Source organism: Zerene cesonia, chromosome 3 (assembly GCF_012273895.1).
Source record: "Zerene cesonia ecotype Mississippi chromosome 3, Zerene_cesonia_1.1, whole genome shotgun sequence".
Classification (NCBI taxonomy): domain Eukaryota; kingdom Metazoa; phylum Arthropoda; class Insecta; order Lepidoptera; family Pieridae; genus Zerene; species Zerene cesonia.
Window position 1 is genome coordinate 4,532,024 of NC_052104.1, and position 18,898 is coordinate 4,550,921.

The 18,898-nt window shown below is 34.0% G+C and overlaps 1 protein-coding gene across 1 annotated transcript in view; it reads right to left on the reverse strand.

The window, feature by feature from the left end:
- Nucleotides 1-851: 851 nt before the first annotated feature.
- The window catches only part of LOC119838564 (peroxidase-like), a 19,675-nt gene continuing 1,628 nt past the window's right edge, over nt 852-18,898 (reverse strand). The window contains exons 2-13 of the mRNA XM_038364554.1: nt 16,840-16,949; nt 16,464-16,764; nt 15,855-16,092; nt 15,192-15,354; nt 14,245-14,441; nt 10,167-10,362; nt 9,677-9,874; nt 6,592-6,875; nt 4,679-4,834; nt 3,725-3,845; nt 3,191-3,362; nt 852-2,571 (exon numbers count right to left, since the gene is read on the reverse strand). Of these exons, the coding sequence (XP_038220482.1) occupies nt 2,433-2,571; nt 3,191-3,362; nt 3,725-3,845; nt 4,679-4,834; nt 6,592-6,875; nt 9,677-9,874; nt 10,167-10,362; nt 14,245-14,441; nt 15,192-15,354; nt 15,855-16,092; nt 16,464-16,764; nt 16,840-16,949 (2,275 nt within the window). The 3' untranslated portion in view covers nt 852-2,432. The remainder of the gene's footprint in view (nt 2,572-3,190; nt 3,363-3,724; nt 3,846-4,678; nt 4,835-6,591; nt 6,876-9,676; nt 9,875-10,166; nt 10,363-14,244; nt 14,442-15,191; nt 15,355-15,854; nt 16,093-16,463; nt 16,765-16,839; nt 16,950-18,898) is intronic.

The window sequence follows — 18,898 nt, forward strand, 5'->3', positions numbered from 1 at the left end:
GTAGCACTTACATTAATGTTACCTTCTCACGACCTAAGGGCTTTGCGATTAAGTCTCATATACCTAATCAAAGTTACTGGGGTAATAAGACTTATAAGTATATACTATAATTATTAGCTTTCCAGTATTTGTTTCTCCTTTTTTTTTTTTCAAGTTATATCTTATTCGATTAAGTAATCGAATTAGCATTGGTTATTTATTGGCTTTAAATTCGAAGGCTCAGCAATCATTATTTTATGAAAAAATAGAACGATAATCATATTTTAAAATATGTAAGAATGTAATTTATTTATTCTGATTTTAAATTAAGAGTTCGTTTAATCGTTGTTTTTTAAATTTCTATTGCGGGAGTCGAGACGCTTCAGTATGTATTGGGCCAGCTCGCACCGGGGAATTACCACACTCCTAAAGGAGCCCAGCGTGAAATAGTCGTATGCTAATGTGTTTCGTACGGTCAGTGTCGGAGCCGGCGGCCCGTTTCCTTTTTCTCACCCTCCCCGTCCATTCCTTCTTTCCGGTCGTCAATTATTTATGTTATTGCAAAAATATTGAAAAAGTCCCCTGTGTACCTCAAGACTTAAAGACCGATAAAAGTTAAGTGACCCTTTAAATATCTATTATGGCATAAATGTTTCCGCAGATAGGAAGACGCCTTAGAAATATATACAATCCCATTCCCAAAACCCATTTATTTTTACAGCCATAAGGCCTTCATATAAAACCTTTGGCATACAGTGTGTATTGTGATTAATTACTGTTTTACTGTTAAGGTTATCGGTACTACAATTTTATAAAAGCGTGATTATCTGATGGTAAATGTTAGGCACATTCAGAGAAAAAATGAAAAACAATTGTGGCTGTTGATAAATAAGATTTATTGTCAAATACAAAAAAAAGGAAATAAGTTAAATTACAAAACCTGACTTCAAACAGACATTAATACATATTAAGAAAAATACAATTAAATTAAAAGGGCAAGACGGTAAATAAAGAGAAATTATCGCTCTATATTCCACATAAATTAAATATTAAAATTCGTAGTTAATCAATCAAATACAAACTGATTTATCGTCACCTTTTTTATTATCAAATTTCCTTACAAAGTAATAACAATTAATTTTAAAACAGTCTTTGGTTATCGACATACACGTGTAATTAATTTTATTCATATGTAAATACATTTTTTGTATAATCGCTCATAACTATAGGCATGCATATTTCGAGAAGATCATATTTTAGAAATTAAAGTAACGTAAACAAAAGTAAATAGAGATAATAGGTATAAGAAATACACAAAAAAGGAATAAACTTACAACGTACAAACACAGCCAAACTATCAAAACATTATTTTTCTGCACAATTTATAAAAACTCAAAAGATACGAAATTTTGTGTTCAATACAGCTGCGAAAGTAAATCTCAACAAGTTACATGTTTTGTTTGTACGAAGATAATCGTTATTCAAAATATTTTACCGCTTCTTTTTCCTTTTTTTATCTTTTAAAAAACACAAATGTTGTCTATGCTCCATTGTCAACGATGAACATCACAGGAAGCAGAAATAGGGCGATAATTGGTTTACAATGTTATACTCACAATTTCAGTATTGCCATGTAACAATTTCGTCTATTCCCTAAACACTGAGAGAACATATTGTTCCCTGTTAAAATCACTAACATAGTAGAAGACTCTCGCGTTGAGTTCTCTAGATCTTTTAACATATGAATCTAGAAAAACTTAGCCTTAACTACACTGCTGTTTCACACGTTATCACAGCCACTTTTCATGGCGTCCACAAGGGACAGACACTTGGACAATTTCGATCCAAGCTCGATCAACGTGGTTCATATAACCTAACTAAAATACTGCAACATATTTCGGTACGAGTATAAATGCTTTTAAAAGTACTATAATCACTTTTAGGGCTCAAGCTACTCATATTGTCATTTTAAAACTCATTCACACAACCAAAGTCTTATGATATCTAAATGCGTACATTATCTGTGGCGGGTTTCATAGATTATCTGTGCGTGAGTAAATTTCTATGAAGTTATATATATATCCTTAGCACATTTACCAACAATGTGTGAATATTTAACAGTGACATTATATTCAATTATATTATTACTCAATTTACCAATTTGAATTACCAATTAATTTATTACCGCTATTTTTACTGAATATAACAAATCTTTTCTTTAAGCGTTACTAAATGAACTAAGAATTGTTTTCGGCACAACGGCGTCAATAATTATGAAAATAAAAATGAAAATTGACATTAAAGATTTTATTTAAAGGTATCCACGCACACATGTATCGAGACAAAACCCATACAGATTATAATATATAGATTATAGATAGATTAAATTTCGTAGTTTTATTGCCATTTTCATTTTTATTAACGTAAATATGTTTTTATTCAATTAATTCAGTCTACTTAGTAGAATTAGAGCTGGCAACTTTGTTTTTGAGCCATTTATTGGTGCGCGTCAAAATATCCGGCTGTTGCGCGGGGTCTTGCCATGCCTCGAGGTTCACTTTCTTTATTTCATCGCAAGGTACGATGGGGCTTCTGTAAAACAAACAAGTTACTAGATTAAACTCAATCCAAACATGTATTTATTTCATTCGAGAAAGAAGAACCACTTTTAAATCGTCATAACACAGTATTAATATTTACCACCGAATCGGAAAGCAGTTTCTACAGAGAACAACATATATAAATATGGCACAGCTTATCGAAAGTTACTTTATATATGAGATTACTTTTACGGTAAAGAGAAGTGTTACAATCAGACAGACAGACAGACTAACATTAATTTGACTACGATTTCGATAAGAAACAATGTTCTTGCGTAGTCTACTGACTAAAAAAATGTCAATAAATCAATAAATATGTTTCCCATTCTTCCAAAACTTTTTTCAATTTATATACAATGTAAGTATAAAAATCGCTTTATCTATGCTTCGTTTAAATCTTTGAGACTACACAACGGATTTTAACGGTTTTTGACGTGACCACCTCTTATAATTCGATTGAGCCGGCTGCACGCACGAAAAAACATGACTCATGTGTCATTACAGACAACCGTTTTTTTTTTAAAACAAAACTCTTTTTTTAAAAAGATTGATGTTTACATCAATTAAATTTTAAATTTAACACGTGCAAAAGCTAATGTAAAACATCTCACCCGATATCGAAGACGTCCCGGCGGACCGCGGCGAGGCGCAGGTTGTCGCAGAGCAGGCGCGCGAGGCCGGCGCGCCGCAGCTCGGCGCGCTGCCGCTTGCTGAAGCCGCCCGCCTCGTGCGCGTGCGCGTAGAAGTAGCGGTCGCCCGCGCGCGTGCGCCACACCTGCTCGCCTGCGCAGCCCGTGGGTATTCGTTTTACAATTCATTAAATATCCTACTAATATAATTAATGCGAAAGTTTGTTAGGATGTGTGTGTGTGTTTGTTGCTCTTTCACGCAAAAACTAGTGAACCAATTGCAATGAAATTTGGTACGTAGACAGCTGGACAAGTGGAATAACATATAGGCAACTTTTTATCTCGATAGTTCTACGGGATATGCGGGCGAAACCGCGGGGCGCAGCTAGTACATATATAAAACTAGGTTTCCGCCCGTGGCTTTGCCCGTGTAATCACAGGAAAGAGAGACCCGAGGTTTTTCTTGCATGCTCCCTTTCCGTCTATTTAAATATTATACAAACAGATAGCACTTACGTATCAAGCAAGTGGCGGTGGGTCCTATCAAGGAACCCGCGAGGGGGGTCTCAGCCATCATTCCAACCACTAGATCGATATCACCCACTTGCTCATACACTTCGGACAACTTCTCTATGGTCTGGAATTAATACAGAAAATATATGAAAAAAGTTGAGAGGTGTCAAGGGACACGCGGATGGAACGAAGTACCTTTCGTTTCTATAAGAGAGAGAGAGAGAGAGAGACAGACAGAGAAACATGCGCACACCGCACATCTTACAATAGCTTACTAAAGCAAAAAGTGTTCTCCCCCCCCTTCACCACGCGCGATAAGTAACTTCGTTCCAACTATTTCTTTGAATAAGGCGATAAATATCTCACAGTCCTAGTTTCCTTGTGACTAAATGTGTATCAAGATTTATGCTAATATCATTGACCATTAAAATTCAACTTTAGTGCTATTTTTTTAAAGTAAATTAACAAACGCATACAGATATGCTTGAAATAATTCGTATAAAATATCACTTCGGATGAATATAAAGATTTCCGTCAAAATGAGGAAGTTCTAAAGAAATACAAACACATAAATAAGAAAACGTGAAGCGATTTCCGCTTCAAAATCTCTTTAAAAACTTATTCACAGTGCACACCAGATTAATAATGCATTAAGTGATTTTGGGACTTTTTTAATCAAAAGTTTTTTGGATTAAGTTATAGCATGTACTGTTCACAGTTTTCAAGGGTCTCAATTGGTATCAAATATATATCAATCGTCCTTTTATGTAAAGCATTATTAAATATATAAATTTGAAGAATTCAAAATATTTAAACATTGTGTTATTCAATGTTATGTTATGTTTTGTTGTTTGTTTATGTGTTTCATATGTTATGTTATGTTATTTTATAGTCTGTGTTTGTTTTTGTATTTAATATGTTATGTTATGTATTATTCATATATCAGAGTAAGCATACCTCTTGCGGAATGACGTCATTCAGGTGTGAGAAGGAGGTAGCGACGGGTAGGCCGCAAAGCGATCGGAACTGCGCGTACCCCGGGATCCCGTGATCTCTGCCGCGCTGCACGTCCACCGCCAACACGTCCAACCCACCCAGCCATTGGTTGCGTAACTGTTAAAGAAGTATTATTTATTTTGTAATGTTATTACTACTGATGTACAAGTAACGGTTTGATCGTCGAGCCAATTATAAATTACTAGCGATCCGCCCCGGCTTCGCCCGTGGTATATACATATATATAGCCTATAGTTTCCTCAAAATTGGGCTATCTAACACTGAAAGAATTTTTGCAAATCGGACCAGTAGTTCCTGAGATAAGTGCGTTCAAACATACAAACTCTTCAGCTTTATAATATAAGTAAAAATTTTAAGTACTGTATAATAAATAATTATTATTCATGTAAGGTATTAAGGTAAGTACATTGATTATAATAATGATCTTTTTTGAAATTCAATTCGTTATGATAAGAATACGATCAACATTAAGACTTAAGAGCGCTTCTGACCCGAAAAATAACCGAAATCGAACCCGTGTCTTTCTGATCGTCTATTGTTTTATTTGAAAGTTACATGGGTATTAATTTTATCAAGAAAAAGTTCCAACAACGTGAACCTTTTGAAGTGTAACGACATCTAGAAAGTCTTTAGACTGACTACACCTGTCAGACTATGTAAAAAATTTTTAAATACATTATTTTTTTAAATTATAAAATACCGTTACAACATCATAGTTTACCAAACATACAAATCCATTGTACCGGAAATAATCTTATCGACAAGGTTAAGGCCTGTATGTTGTCTCATTTACCTTGTAAATTATTTACGAGTTCTCAAGGTATGTATTATTCAAATAAAGACATTCAAATTGTACACACTCGACAAGAGAACTCCTCTTTGTTTTTGTAACAAAACCATTAATATAATATTGTACTTACATGACAGAATCTTAAAATATGATATGTTAAATACATCTAATATAATTGCAAATTACAATTATTTGCCAATTACTTGGTCCTGGCGGAGGCACGCAAAACAATGCAAATGATTATTATTATTATTAGTCTATCGACCGCCACTTGACTTTCAAATGTTTTTAAATGAACAAATTTATGTGTATGCACGTATTTGAGTGTTTATCTTTAAATAAACGCATTACAACATTGCGGTGATGCTTTTCGGTACATTTCCGTTCAATAATGCTATTTACAATATTACATGCGATTATACGAGTATAGTATTATGTTATCTGTGGTATTACGAACCCACGAACCCAATACCCAACTGTTTTAATAATGTCATATAATATTATGGAAAATTTTTGCGACATTAAAAGTTATTCACAACTTTTTATGCTTATCAGAAATATATGATTCATATGCATGAATTTTATTAATGTAATTTAGTAAGTAGAGTAAACTCGTTTATTCGACAGAGGCCGTATTAGATCATAGATTATACACTTATATACGGTTTTAGATACTAAAAATTTCGAATAAACCGAAATCCAGGTGGATTGTTATTGATATGGTTTTGAATAAGCTTGCATATTACTGCTGACGTCAATATAATAAATAAATGTTTTAGTTTGAAAATATTGTATTGATGACATATAACAACACTGAGATACAATTGAAAAAGGAAAACTACAAGTTTTTATTTTATCATTACTAGACAAAATGAGTCATATGGCAAGGGGATCAACTGATTTTTTATGTTGTTACCTATTTATTCCCTCGAAAATTTTTTTCTAAAATTTACTTCGGATAAACGAGAGTTAACTATATTGACATTTCTTAAGCTATGCTCATCAACAGTTGTTTTAAAAATTACATTTTATTTTCTAAACGAATTAAAGTACCAGTACTTACATCATCGTCATAATTGAAGTCCAATCTCTGCGATATCTGGCTGGTCATACCGCGCAATAGCATTTCAATCCCCCCCTTCTTCGCCACCAGCTCTGGTCTAAAATAGAACTGAGCTAGACGCGATGACGTCACGTTTTCGTTGTCATCAACGAGCTGAATGTCCTGGTCGAGAAGACTGTTGACGAAATGGAAGGCCGCGGTAGCGAAGGAGTTGGTGACGGTGGGGTCGATATCGGAGTTGTAGCCGACATCGTAGCTGTCGTATAGCTCGTCGAACGATTTGCCTGTGAATTGGTGTGATGGTGATAATTGTTCATTGTTTTTGGTAAAATTACAAGAAGTAAATAACATTTTATTATTATCATCTCTATATATATAAAATTGTCGTGTCACAATGTTAGTTAGCATACTCCTCCGAAGCGGCTGGGACGATTCTAATGAAAATTTGTGTGCATATCGGGTAGGTCTGAGAATCGGCCAAAATCTATTTTTCATACGTCTGAATGATAAAAGTAAGGCAGAACAGCGTTTGCCGTATCAGCTAGTAATATATATAAATTACGTGACACCTTGTCCGCGATGGATTCAACTACTCAACCGATTTAAATCAAATTTGCACAAAATGTGCAAGTTGATCCAACTTAATGAAATAGGATAGTTTATATTTTATCAATTACGATATATGACTATTGTATCGAACCTATGAAGCAGATAGGTATATGATATAACCAGACTTCGAACTTACAACTTCCGTGTTATCAAATAAGAAATCAAATCTCATACGCCGAATTCAAACCATAATCATTCAAACCCGTTCTCGTAATTTATTCTTCGTATATTTTAAGAAGTGAAAGTCACTAAAAGTCGTTTTGAAAGATAACGTTAACCCACATACCCTAACAACAAACTAAATAAAAAGTAAAAAAAATCAAATGTTTATATAAAAAAGGAGTAATTAGGTCACGATTCCCGTGCAATCTATACTTATAGGCAACGTTTTACAAGCTAGCACATTGCACCTTGATCGCCTCCTTGGTACAGTGGTTAACGCGTGAGCGTAGAACCGAGGGGTCCTGGGTTCTATTCCCGGTGGGGACGCACAAAAAAAAAATGTCTCGGTCTGGCAGGACACAGAAGGCTGATCACCTACTTGTCCCTAAAGAAAATCGATCAGTGAAACGGATGTACATCACCTGCCCCATACCCCACTAGGGGACACGGGACTTCACTACTACATTGCACCTTGGTTTCATTTGCGTCACACGATAAAATTAAACATTTATTTATCGAAGCCAATGATTCAAGTTAATTACTTTAAGAAGCGCATTTGTATGTCATATTGTATGTTAAATTGCAAATACATACCAAAATATCCTATCCTACTAATATTATAAATGCGAAAGTTTGTGAAGATAATTACATGTGTATGTATGTTTGTTACTCTTTCACGCAAAAAACTACTAAACCGATTGCAATGAAATTTAGTACGTATATAGCTAGACAACTGTAATAACACATTAGGTTTTTATCCCGATATTTCTGCGGGATACAGATTTACGCGGTGAACGCGGGTGGGAACCGCGGGGGGCAGCTAGTACTCTATAATAGCGCAATTGGTTCATTCGCCTGTTTGACCCCTTGATACATAGAATTGCACTACTTTGTAAATATAATTATGACCGATCATTGAAATAGTAGTAAACATCAAGTGCCTACTACACGTGATTAACATAAGTATATAGTCAATTGGTATGTTTACATGGCACGTGTCAGTAATATAGTATATGATCACGTTGTAAACGCCTGCTAGTTAATTCATATATTATTCATATATTATCACTTGACTACCTGAAGCACATCATTTATTTTATAAGTACCGGGTAGTTAAAAATGTTGTTTACTAGCTGCGCCCCGCGGTTTCACCCCCGTAAGTCCGTATCCCGTAGAAATATCGAGATAAAAAGCCTCTTGCCTATATATTATTTCAGTTGTCCAGCTGTCTACGTACCAAATTTCATTGCAATCGGTTCAGTAGTTTTTGCGTGAAAGAGTAACAAACACACACACATCCTTACAAACTTTCGCATTTATAATATTAGTAGTAGATATTAATAATCAATTTGCCTCAGTAATTTATGATAAACTCGAATATAATATCAACGATACTACATATAATATATTTTTCTTCTAAGTCGAAGTCATTGTATTGGTTTAAGATCAAACTTAAAAAATACGTATAGTTAATTAACACGACTAACGGAAATGTTATCTTCTATATATATAAAATTCTCGTGTCACAGTTTTCGTTGCCATACTCCTCCGAAACGGCTTGATCGATTCCTCTGAAATTTGGTAAGCATATTGGGTAGGTCTGAGAATCGGCCAACATCTATTTTTTATCCCGATATTCCTACGGGATACGGACTTACGCGGGTGAAACCGCGGGGCGCAGCTAGTCTAATATATAAAATTCTCGTGTCACAGTTTTCGTTGCCATACTCCTCCGAAACGGCTTGACCGATTTTTATGAAATTTTTTGTGCTTATCCGGTATCTATGAGAATCGGCCAACATCTATTTTTCATACCCCTAAATGATAAGAGTAAAGCAGAACAGCGTCTGCCGGGTGCAGCTAGTCTATATATATAAAATTCTCGTGTCACAGTTTTCGTTGCCATACACCTCCGAAACGGCCTGACCGATTTTGATGAAATTTTTTGTGTATATGGGGTAGGTTTGAGAATCGGCCAACATCTATTTTTCATACAGCTAAATGATAAGAGCAAGGCAGAACAACGTTTGCCGGGTGCAGCTAGTCTATATATATAAAATTCTCGCGTCACAGTTTTCGTTGCCATACTCCTCCGAAACGGCTTGACCGATTCCTCTGAAATTTGGTAAACATATTGGGTAGGTCTGAGAATCGGCCAACATCTATTTTTTATCCCGATATTCCTACGGGATACGGACTTACGCGGGTGAAACCGCGGGGCGCAGCTAGTAATATATAAAGCAATAAATTCAGATTAAAAACGAAATAAAATTATAATTATATTAATAACTATAATAAGTGTCTATTAACTCACCAGTTAGAGCTGGTAGCCAGTATTTGTAGGTAATATGCTGCATTTCAGCGATCACAATTCTTCTGGCCTCATGGTACAGCTTGTCAGAATTCCAGCCAGGGTTGAGAACGGCTAGGTTTCTAGCGATTCTGTTGTGTTCCCGAACGAATAGGGCGTGGATTGCCGTCAACCAGGGGTGCATATTTGCACGAACATCACCTAATTAGAGGGAAAAGTATTTTAATTGAATGCACCAATTTAGTACAGGATGATGCATTCGACACGTCCAAAATTTATATAAATACGTAAAAATAAAGCGTTGTATCTTAAGTTTCGTTGTATTCGTGAATGTTGTGAACAACACAATTGTACTTCTAGGCTAAGAACGTAGATCAGTTAACATTTCATAAAATTTATATATACAGAAAATCGAAATCAAACTCGAATAAAGAATATCAACTTTAAATTTAGAACTTATTTATTTGTTGTTAAAAATAAATGTAGTTCTCACCAGAATTAAAGCATGCAGCATCATTGCTATCGACAAGGCACTTTTCAAGTGGATTTGAGACCAGCGGCAATAGCTCTTCACCATCGATGTTGGAAGTCTTCAAAAGGCCTCCGGTCTTCTCCCGTAAAGCGGCTGCATCCCGACTGTTTGTGCCGTATATGTGTGACCCGTCCAGGAAATGGGTGGCTTGGTTCATCTGAAGGATGGTCACATTTAATGCTGTGGTATTTTGAAATACTTCTTTGATTGGGACCAATTTTAGTCTAACATAAGAATGTACTAGCTATTAATTGTAGGAATGTAAATCACACCTATATTATAAATGTAAAAGTTTGTTTGTTTGGATGTTTGTCCGTCATTCACGCTGAAACTACTGAATGGATTTTGATGAAGTTTGATATACCGAGTGTGAGCTGACTTAGGTGATAGGATACTTTTAATCCCGATTAAATGCTCCCTTCGCATAAAACAGGAATTTTGATACCCGGGCGGAGCGGAGGAGCGTCTAGTATAGATATAAGATAATTTCTTTGTAATGCCCTAAATTACTAGATTTTTAAATAAAATAAGAAATTTTAAAAATGTCTAGTCACGCGGCTCAAACAAATAAGCCATAAGCAACGATATAACTTGTCATCTATAATCACGTACATAAACGATATTTCATTGTGCTCTTTTCAATAACAATCGCTTGATAGGAAAAAGAACTTGCCGCTAATGAAGTAACATTTTTAAGATGTCACGTAAGTATGAAATTATTGCTTATTTTTAATACTTGATGATATTCTATAATATAAAATAATATTCATGTAGCTTACAATTAAGAAAACTATGTAGTAATTTCCAATAAATTTCAATCCAGTCATTATTTAAACCGTCCAATATTGATTGCTCTATATATCTTATTTCATTGTCTTTATCCTAATTGATATTAAATTAAATTGTTGTAGTTTAGTAGTATCGTTATCGTATCACGTAGGACCCCAAGGTATTAATGAAATGGTTCCAGTTCGTAATATCCAATCCAATACGCATAACCGAAAGTTACTCTGAAATATACTTTGGTATCAAACAGAAATCAGTATTTGGTATCCACATTTGCTAAAAGAAATGTCTATTATAAGAATATAACGGCTACATAAGTCTCCCCGTGACCACGCTCGCTGTAAAGTGTTCGAAACGTCGGGTTAATAATATAATGAATAATAAATCGCGTTTAAAATCCGTTAAAAAGTTTTTAATTTCTAAATGTATAATACTCGCGTAAAATCAAACACAAGAAAATACTACGGCTACATAAGTTTATACATGAATTATTTTATTGCAATTAGAAACTTATACATTTTCACCTATATTTATATAACTACTACATTACAATGGGGCAATGGTTATTCATTTATCGTGTGAGTTGTTAACAAGTAGGTAACAACAGCACGATAAACAGGAAAATTGTTTCTATTGATTATGATTGTTTTATTTTGATCGTCGTTCGTCCTAGATTAATCGATAGCAAACGGTAGGTAACCTTCAAGCCACGTGCTCCGATCGTGCTCTATGAATGCTTCAACGATTATCTTACTATTACGATTGTAGAATGCAATATAACGAGCGGATAGAGGGGAACTATTTATAGAATAAACCGGTACATCTAGACTGCAGTAGAGAAATGTTCATATGGAACATCTTTTATTCAAACGTGAATTAGATAGTATTCAATATTGATAGACTGACAATAGAATGTTATGAACTGATGTCCACAGTTGTATATTAATTATTATAAATCCTTTCTACTAATAATATAAATTCGAAAGTTTGTGTGGATGGATGTAGGTGTGTGTGTATGTTTGTTACTCTTTCACGCAAAATCTACTGAACTGATTGCAATGAAATTTGGTACGTAGGTAGCTGGACAACTGAAATACACATAGGCTTTTTATCCCGATATTCCTACGGGATACAGACTTACGCGAGTGAAACCGCAGGGCGCAGCTAGTCTTCAATAAATAACGAGGGAATAAACAAACTATTCAACGTATTAAATGAAGTAATCAATTGTGTAATTAATGGTGAATCATTCTTGAACAAGTCTTGAATTGGTAACTCACAGTATCTATTTACAAATGTGTTATGCTACTTGGTAATAATAATAATCATTGTTTCCATTGAAATAAATAACAAATTTGGAAGCATGTTCGCTATATAGTGTGTTATAAATATTTCTTAAAACGTGTTCAAACATTTTATAATAACTATTTATTTGTAAATATAAACTGGAATATATTTAATATTATCTGTCATTTAAAGCATAACTAATACTTAAAGTAATAAGTATTAGTTATAGTAATAAATTCAATAATAGATATTGTATTCAAAACAAAGCATATTACTTTTCGTAAGAACTTTAAACGACGTAAGTGATATTGTGATAGAAAATGGTTTGTTATTTATTTAAGTCTACGTATCTCTAATTTACATTATGTCTATGTGTGCAATGTGCATATTTACCACCTAGATGTTCGCTACTACGTACATCTAGTTCTATTTTAGTACTACCGAGAGAAACATTTTTCTCCGTCAGTAAAATGCCTGGTTAATGGGGCATTAAATAGCTAACAATGTGATGTTTGGACAGGCTTTTTTTTAATTGCATGACATTTCTTTAACACTTTCATTTTCTATTATTATTTACTTATTATTTCCTATGCGTTTGATGGATGTTCATCTAGATATTTTTATCTTAATATATTATTGTATTATTATTACAATATCGACAAGGAAGGATAAAGAAAACTAATAAATCATAGCTACTTCTAAAGAATAAACAATGCGCAATTAATTGTTATTATCATTTGTAATTTACAAGACAAATAGGTTCAAAGTGCAAATAAATAAGATGGTTAATTTTTTCAGATAATATATTGTGAAATTGAAAAGTAGATATTGATTCATAACTTCCTAATGATAAATATTTAGAATTGCGCAGATTAATTGTTTTAGTAGGTTATTGATATTTCATATTGTTTGAATAAACGTTTGTGTTTTTTTGTTTTTAACAGTATCTGTGTAAGGGCAAATGAGTGTCAAGTACATAATTATTAGAATGTGTGCATTGTTTATTTGCAACACAAACCTGCGCTTTAAATAATGTCGTATTACAAGGTTATTTATGTATAGTAAACACAGTGACGTCAATTGGCCATAAATTGAAAGACAAACATCGTTTATCAGGACCCTAATAAAATGATAAATAACACAGTTATTACTAGTTATTTTAAGGCTATAAGCAAAATCGGCTTTATCCATCACTAGTTTTAAATGTATTACAGATTTAATTTACCCTCTGTGTGTGTTTTTAAGAAAGATTTCGGCAATTATAGATGTGGCTATAGGTACACAAAATGACACTCTTTTGTCTCCCCGTGACCACGCTCGCTGTAGTGTTCGAAACGTCGGGTTAATAATATAATGAATAAATCGCGTTTATTTTAAACGCGATTTATTCGTTAAAAAGTTTTTAATTTCTAAATGACACTCTTTTCTTACAAATGTAGGCTTATTATAAAATTTTATTATTGATTAATACAAACCATAAGTCTTCTAATACATACAGAGAACCAAAATACTTTCAATATTTATTTATTATCCAAACATGGAAATGCTTGTTTGGGGTCGTTCAATTTTTTAATAACATAAAACAACGTCTTAGCGTTTGTTGATTTTGTAAAAAAAAAAAGATTTCATTATATAATTTAGGCATATTAAAATACAGATTTAACTTCATTTTAGAATGAACAAGCGAGACGCGTGTTAATTTTTCTGTTAAAATGCGAAACCATTCAATGGTATACATAGCAGTAAAATGACATACCAATACTAACTATAAACGACTACCAACCTAGTATTTTCTTGTGTTTGATTTTCCGAGTATTATACGTTTAGAAATTAAAAACTTTTTAACGGATCTTAAACGCGATTTATCATTATATTATTAACCCGACGTTTTGAACACATTACGAGTCTACTTTAGTCACGGGAGTCTCCCCGTGACTACGCTCGCTGTAATTTCTAGACTACCAACCTGTTCAGCAGCTCCGAAAGTGCAGTCTCCTCTGTACGTAGTGACGGAGCGCGTGTACTCCATACAAGTAACATACTTGTTCTTGAAAAACGGATCGTCATCAGGCACTGAGATTGGCATGCAGCTGGGGTGCAGGTACCGCGGGGTCAGACCCAAGCCGCTGCTGTCACAGCATCGGATCGTTTGGTCAGTGTGAACTGAGATTAAAAAGGAATTGTTATAAATACATTTATTTCTTTTTTTTATGGCTCTAATTGAAAACCAGCGCTAGACGCTCTCCTAGCAAACGCTGAATTAGATACTACTTAGCGGCGGTATGGCACGTTTTATTATTGTTAAGGTGTAATTGTGTATGGTTCATGGTTTTGTATCATGTCATGTCCACCGAATTTTTTTCATATATATTTTATTTATTTGTGCTTTATTTTTCTGGATAGATTACAAATTGAGACTCAATGTAGATAACATTATCAAAACAATACATTGTATGCACGTGGGAGCTTTAGAAGATGTTGCCTGCGTTGTTGGTAGTTTACTGTCTTTTAATTCGAATTCAACTCACGTAATTTTTTTTATCAATTAACATCGAGTCCTTGGAAACGAATATTTTGAATGAAACAGATCATACTGTATAAAAAGCAGGATTATTTTGAGATACACAGCCATAGTAATCGCCAATCTAAGCATCGTATAATCTAGAAGGTTTTCAATTTATAAGGAAATATTGTAAACAAAGTTTAATTAGACATGGACAGTTTTCCATCATTCTTCTCCCTAAGGTATAGGATTTTAATGTGTGATTTTATAGAATTGTAAAAATTGCATGGGTTTATCGTGATGAAATCTTTCAGAACAATAACTAAAATGTAGATAGATAATATATATATTTATTTATAAAGACTGGGGACGTTTAACACATTATGTAGAAAAAATAAATAATTACTTACTCGTTTTCCTCACAGGCGTATGAACCAGATCATGATAAACAAACTGACTCCACACCGCCAAAGCAATGGTCTTCTTCTCATTGGGTACATCCAAATTACCAGCTAATTTGTTGCTCACGAGTCGAGCTGAAGGCAGATCTTTGTGGCTTAAGGCACGACGTGGCTGCAAACACAAAACAATGAGCAAATTGTTTATGAAACAAAGATATATATGTCAGTGTTTGATTTTATTGTTGATCCGTTCTGGAATCAGCAATCATTATTATCTCGTCTATTTCAAATATTCTAATCTATTTGAACCATAAGATACGTAAAGATTTAACTCTTTTTCGCAAAAATTAACAATAATTCAGATTGGTAATTATGATAGTAGGTAATTATATTTAACAAGATTAAAACGCGATCCAATTTTCAGAACTAGACCAAGTTTAAATGGAACCACATGAGGCAGCAGCTTTCATATAAAAGAATCACAAAATCGATTCACAAAGTAAGGAGTTATGAGATAACAAACACAAAAAACAGTCGAATTGATAATCTCCTCCATTTTTTTGAAGTCGGATAAAAATGTAATGATGGAAGATATGAGTAATTAATTTTAAGGCTTTTTTATTTTTTTACGGCGAGCTGGAAATGAGAGTATTATAAAATTATCATCCTAACCTCTTCAATACCATCAGCATATCTAGGATGTAGGAGGCGTTTGTATCCCGTGAGCGCCTGGCCCCAAGACGAACGCACTGGGTTGTTGCAGGAGCCATCGAAAGTGCGGTAACGGGACGACATCTTGTTCGTACGACACGTGAACCTTTCTAATTGCGCGCATTCACCGCCAAACTCACTCTCACGCAAATTCAGAGTGCTTATGAAGCTCGCACACTCATCATGCGCCAAGCCGAATCTAAATGGAACAATTTCTTCTTAATATCGACATCTATTATATTTTATAGGCTAGCCATTTTTGATGGCTTTTTAATATGAATAGGTGAGTTGAGCATTTTGTATTGAACGTCTTATACAACGCAAATGCCATTGAAATTCACATAACAAACAATTTTTTAGGATATTAAGAGGAAAGTCTGATCCAGACACGAAGTCGGGGCTGATATTAAAACTTCAATAGTGCAAAAACACCGATAAGCAATCTTTATCACAATAAATATATATATAAGTTTAAAGACCCCATTTCCAACATTATTCATCATTATGTTTTATAATTTTCAAATATTTTTTTTTATTAGCATACAAATTGATCACGCATTTGTAACTAACCTTGTACAACGAGTCCAAACTAGATTTTGCGACGCTTTCGAAATAATCATCGATGACTTTTCGTATCTCATTGCGTCACTTGATGGGAAGCCAGCAATGGCTAATCCCTGAGCAGCAGATCCTGGCTGGGGCTTGATCCCCGACGCCTCAAGGTTGTCCTCCAAGCGCTCAAGCATCGCTATCGACATCTTACTGAAGTTTATCGACTTGTTGGTATGCGCCGCTGTGACAGGCGGCAATCTCTTCAACATTTGAGCGCTTGGAAACGGGAAATCATACATCGGAGGTGGATGGATGAATTCTGTAAAATAGCATAGTTAATATCGGGTTTTTAAATGTTAAAAATACTACGCAAGTTTAATCTATTAATATTTACCTGTGGTTACGATCAGGTTCAACGGGTAAGGGGCGACGTGACTCCCAAACGTCACTCCCGCCCACAACACAACACCTAGTAGCACCATCTTCGTCATTTCCTCTAGAATACTGCAAACGGAATATCCCATTAACAAGCATGTAAAGATAATAATTACAATGACCAAATACGTAAATTATATGAACTAACATTCGACAAACTTTAATTAGAATCATTCAAATCCATTCGTCTGACTTGAATAATAAAGTAAAACTGATCAATGCTCTGTTGGCACTTGATTTATATTAAGAACCATATTTCAAGAGGGTATCTCGTGAGACCTCTGTTATGTTGACCCTAAAGCGTCAATACTATCGTCACGCATCTTTTTGCTATCGGAATTTACAGACGAGCCCCCGGATCTTCTCTTGAAAACAACATGACTAAGTGTCTGCTAAGAAAGTACAATAACAAGGCAATTAATTAAATTATTGATCAAAATGTACGTTATTACCGTTTATTTACGAATAGAAAATGTGAAATATGGAGATAATTATAATTTCAATTAAAATTTCATTTCATTCTTCGTCATTAATAATAATGTAATACTAATTTAACTGTCCATCTATTATTTAAACGGTGAATAAAAGAACTTTCCTCTCAGGAGTGTTACGGAGATTGATTAATAACGAGGTATGTTCAAGCTTTTATTTGCTGATTGTTAACTCGTTTATTTAAGATCAACAAAAACTGCTAAGTGTGCTTACACCATCGTTATATTATTTTCATTACTATCAAGAATTTAATTGTTCTTCGCTTGAGTTGAGTAATCAAATGTTTTTATCGTGAATTATTAAAATTTTATGTCTTGTATGTTTACCGACTTCTACACATACTGCGATCGTAATCAATAACATCCTACGAGTGAACCTACATATTATACGTTTTATGTTACAGTAATTTGTATATAAAAAAACTTAGTTGGCCCTTTTAGAAGGTCAAAGACATGGGTATAAGGGTATAATGAAAAAGTATTAAATAGTTTCCAATTTCAGTAATTGTTACTAGACGCGTCGTCGCGGTCTTTCTCCGGCATTGTTAACATGAGCTGTCTGTGTTGTTTTGATTTCCTTGCTGCTTCACAGACGTTCTAGAAAGAGCGGATTTTCTTATAATGAACTGTTATACTGTTGACAGTTACTTTAAGATTATGAAAGCTCAGATTTTAAACCTCATGCATTATAATCAGAATAAGCATCACTCAAAATCGATTATTTGTTAATTTTCAGAATATAGATAATCATTTTAAATAAACTGGCTATGTGCTGGAATTTGAAGTTCAACCAAACTGTTTATAAGGTCGCTAATAATAAAAAAGGCGGCTAAAATTTTACGTTATGGTATCTTGGAACGTTCCAGAATCGACGCCGGATACGTCCAGAAACAACTGGGGTAGCTCTGATTTTAGGTATGTATGGGCATTGGATTGAAATCTTCTCCTTATATATAATTATTCATTAAAATTTTCATATTTCTGTAATTATCTCCATACTTCGTATTTATTGTCCAAATAAAATAAAGAAAGTAAACCGAGGCGCGATTTCATAAATTATTATCTTTCACCAAGAATAAAATTTCTTATATGCAAATGTGTAAATAAACTCGATTCTTATATTTAGGTCAAGTACTTCACTATTATCAAATTGAGGATATGCCATAAAAGACAAAGTGATTCAATTTCAATAACAATTATGTATGCGCAAATGGCAATATCACTTTTGAAAGGGAGGAGGAGGCACCGCTCAATTATAAATTTTACGTACAGGTTTTAAGGTGGAAAATTCTATCACCCGTTATCGCCCTTGTAAAATGTTGTCCTTATACCAAAATAAAACTCTAAATGAACTTTATTTCTACATTGTAAATACCTAGTAAGAAAAGCTATTTAACATTGATTTGAAGGTATACTTTGAGTACGTAATATACAAAGCATATTATGTATGTGACGGCGCATCCCTAGCGCCATCCATTAAGTTGTGTCGGAACAAGATTGGCGGCGGTCAGTCTAGCGGAGCGTCTT